Source organism: Myripristis murdjan, chromosome 2, assembly GCF_902150065.1.
Source record: "Myripristis murdjan chromosome 2, fMyrMur1.1, whole genome shotgun sequence".
Taxonomy (NCBI): domain Eukaryota; kingdom Metazoa; phylum Chordata; class Actinopteri; order Holocentriformes; family Holocentridae; genus Myripristis; species Myripristis murdjan.
In genome coordinates this window covers 20,563,198-20,565,697 of record NC_043981.1, presented here as the reverse complement: position 1 = coordinate 20,565,697, position 2,500 = coordinate 20,563,198, and the positions used below count along the sequence as shown (strand labels likewise).

The window sequence follows — 2,500 nt, the reverse complement described above, 5'->3', positions numbered from 1 at the left end:
TCACGTTCCCGTGCTGTTCCTCACGTTCCCATTGTTTTCCTAACGTTCCCGTGCTGTTCCTCACGTTCCCGTGCTGTTCCTCACGTTCCCGTGCTGTTCCTAACGTTCCCGTGCTGTTCCTCACGTTCCCGTGCTGTTCGTCACGTTCCCGTGGTGTTCCTAACGTTCCCGTGGTGTTCCTGACGTTCTCGTGCTGTTCGTCACATTCCTGTGCTGTTCCTCACGTTCCTGTTCCTGTTCCTCACGTTCCCGTGCTGTTCCTATGTTCCCGTGGTGTTCCTGACGTTCCCATTGTGTTCCTCACGTTCCCGTGCTGTTCCTAACGTTCCCGTGCTGTTCCTCACGTTCCCGTGGTGTTCCTCACGTTCCTGTTCCTGTTCCACGTTCCCGTGTTGTTCCTCACGTTCCCGTGCTGTTCCTAACGTTCCCGTGCTGTTCCTCACGTTCCCGTGGTGTTCCTCACGTTCCTGTTCCTGTTCCTCACGTTCCCGTGTTGTTCCTCATGTTCCCGTGCTGTTCCTCACGTTCCCGTGCTGTTCCTCACGTTCCTGTTCCTGTTCCTCACGTTCCCGTGCTGTTCCTCACGTTCCCGTGCTGTTCCTGACGTTCCCGTGCTGTTCCTAACGTTCCCGTGCTGTTCCTCACATTCCTGTTCCTGTTCCTCACGTTCCCGTGCTGTTCCTCACGTTCCTGTTCCTGTTCCTCACGTTCCCGTGCTGTTCCTCACGTTCCCGTGCTGTTCCTGACGTTCCCGTGCTGTTCCTAACGTTCCCGTGCTGTTCCTCACGTTCCTGTTCCTGTTCCTCACGTTCCCGTGCTGTTCCTAACGTTCCCGTGCTGTTCCTCACGTTCCTGTTCCTGTTCCTCACGTTCCCGTGCTGTTCCTAACGTTCCCGTGCTGTTCCTCACGTTCCCGTGCTGTTCCTCACGTTCCTGTTCCTGTTCCTCACGTTCCCGTGCTGTTCCTCACGTTCCCGTGCTGTTCCTGACGTTCCCGTGCTGTTCCTCACGTTCCCGTGCTGTTCCTCACGTTCCTGTTCCTGTTCCTCACGTTCCCGTGCTGTTCCTCACGTTCCCGTGCTGTTCCTGACGTTCCCGTGCTGTTCCTCACGTTCCCGTGCTGTTCCTCACGTTCCTGTTCCTGTTCCTCACGTTCCTGTTCCTGTTCCTCACGTTCCCGTGCTGTTCCTCACGTTCCCGTGCTGTTCTTCACGTTCCCGTGCTGTTCCTCACGTTCCCCTGTTGTTCCTAACGTTCCCTAACGTTCTAAGCGAGACACTGACAGAGTTGGTCTGTTTGTTGCAGCTGTGGTGCTCCTCAGCCGACGCAGAGCAACGTCACATCAACACGTCGAGCTGGCAGGTCAACATCTGCACACACCCTGAGGTACACACACACACACACACACACAAACACACACACACACACACACCCACACACACACACACACACACACACACATAAAACAACACAAAAACTAAATATTTTATAGTACTACTGTGTGTGTGTGTGTGTGTGTGTGTGTGTGTGTGTGTGTGTGTGTGTGTGTGTGTGTGTGCGTACAGTACATGGTGCTGAGCGGCGTGGTTGCCATGGTTACCTGCGCAGTGTTCCTCAGGCTCAGCTGTGTGTTGAAGCTGGCTGTTCTGCTGCTGGCTGCCGCCGTGTACACCTACCTGATAGAGACACACAGGTACACACACACACACACACACACACACACACACAGACACGCACACACACACACACACACACACACACACACACACACACAGACACGCACACACACACACACACACACACACACACACACACACACACACACACACACAGTCACACACACACACTCTCACACACACACACACACACACACACACAGTCACACACACACACACTCACACACACACACACACACGCACACACACACACACACACACACACACAGCCTGACGTGGTGTGTGTTCCCCTGCAGGTCGGAGCTGCAGTGGAAGGAGGGTGTGTGTGTTGTCCTCATGCTCATGTTCGTGGTGGCCGTCGTCTACAACAGCAGGCAGGTGGGTTCTTCTGAGGTTCTGCTGGGTTCTAGTGGGTTCCTTTAGGTCCCGCTGGCTTCTCCTGCATTCAGCTGGGAACTGTTAGGGTTCCACTGAGGTCGTTTCTGTTCTATCACTAAATTCTACTTTGATTTTACTGGCTTCTCTGGAGTTTCACTGGGTTCTACCAGGGTTCTGCTGGGCTCTCCTGGGTTCTGCTAAGTTCTGCGGAGTTCGACTAGCATCTTACAGGGCTCTGTTGAATTATGCTAAGGTTTTTTGGGGTTTTGCGTATTGAGTTCTGTTATTGTTCTAGTGGGATTCTATTAGGGTTCTACTGGCTTCCACTGCATTCTGTGTGTGTTTTGCTCGTCTCACTCAGTCTGCTAGGGATCTCCTGCCCTTTGTTGAGCTCTGCTGGGTTCTGTTAACGTTCTAATGGGTTTTCCAGTGTCCTGCGAGTTCTG

General features: G+C 53.6%; 1 protein-coding gene across 1 annotated transcript in view; it reads left to right on the top strand.

The window, feature by feature from the left end:
- The window catches only part of LOC115370591 (adenylate cyclase type 8-like), a 14,879-nt gene that overhangs the window by 9,092 nt on the left and 3,287 nt on the right, over positions 1-2,500 (top strand). Inside the window, exons 14-16 of the mRNA XM_030067691.1 lie at positions 1,306-1,386; positions 1,566-1,693; positions 1,973-2,054. Coding sequence (XP_029923551.1) covers positions 1,306-1,386; positions 1,566-1,693; positions 1,973-2,054 — 291 coding nt within the window. The remainder of the gene's footprint in view (positions 1-1,305; positions 1,387-1,565; positions 1,694-1,972; positions 2,055-2,500) is intronic.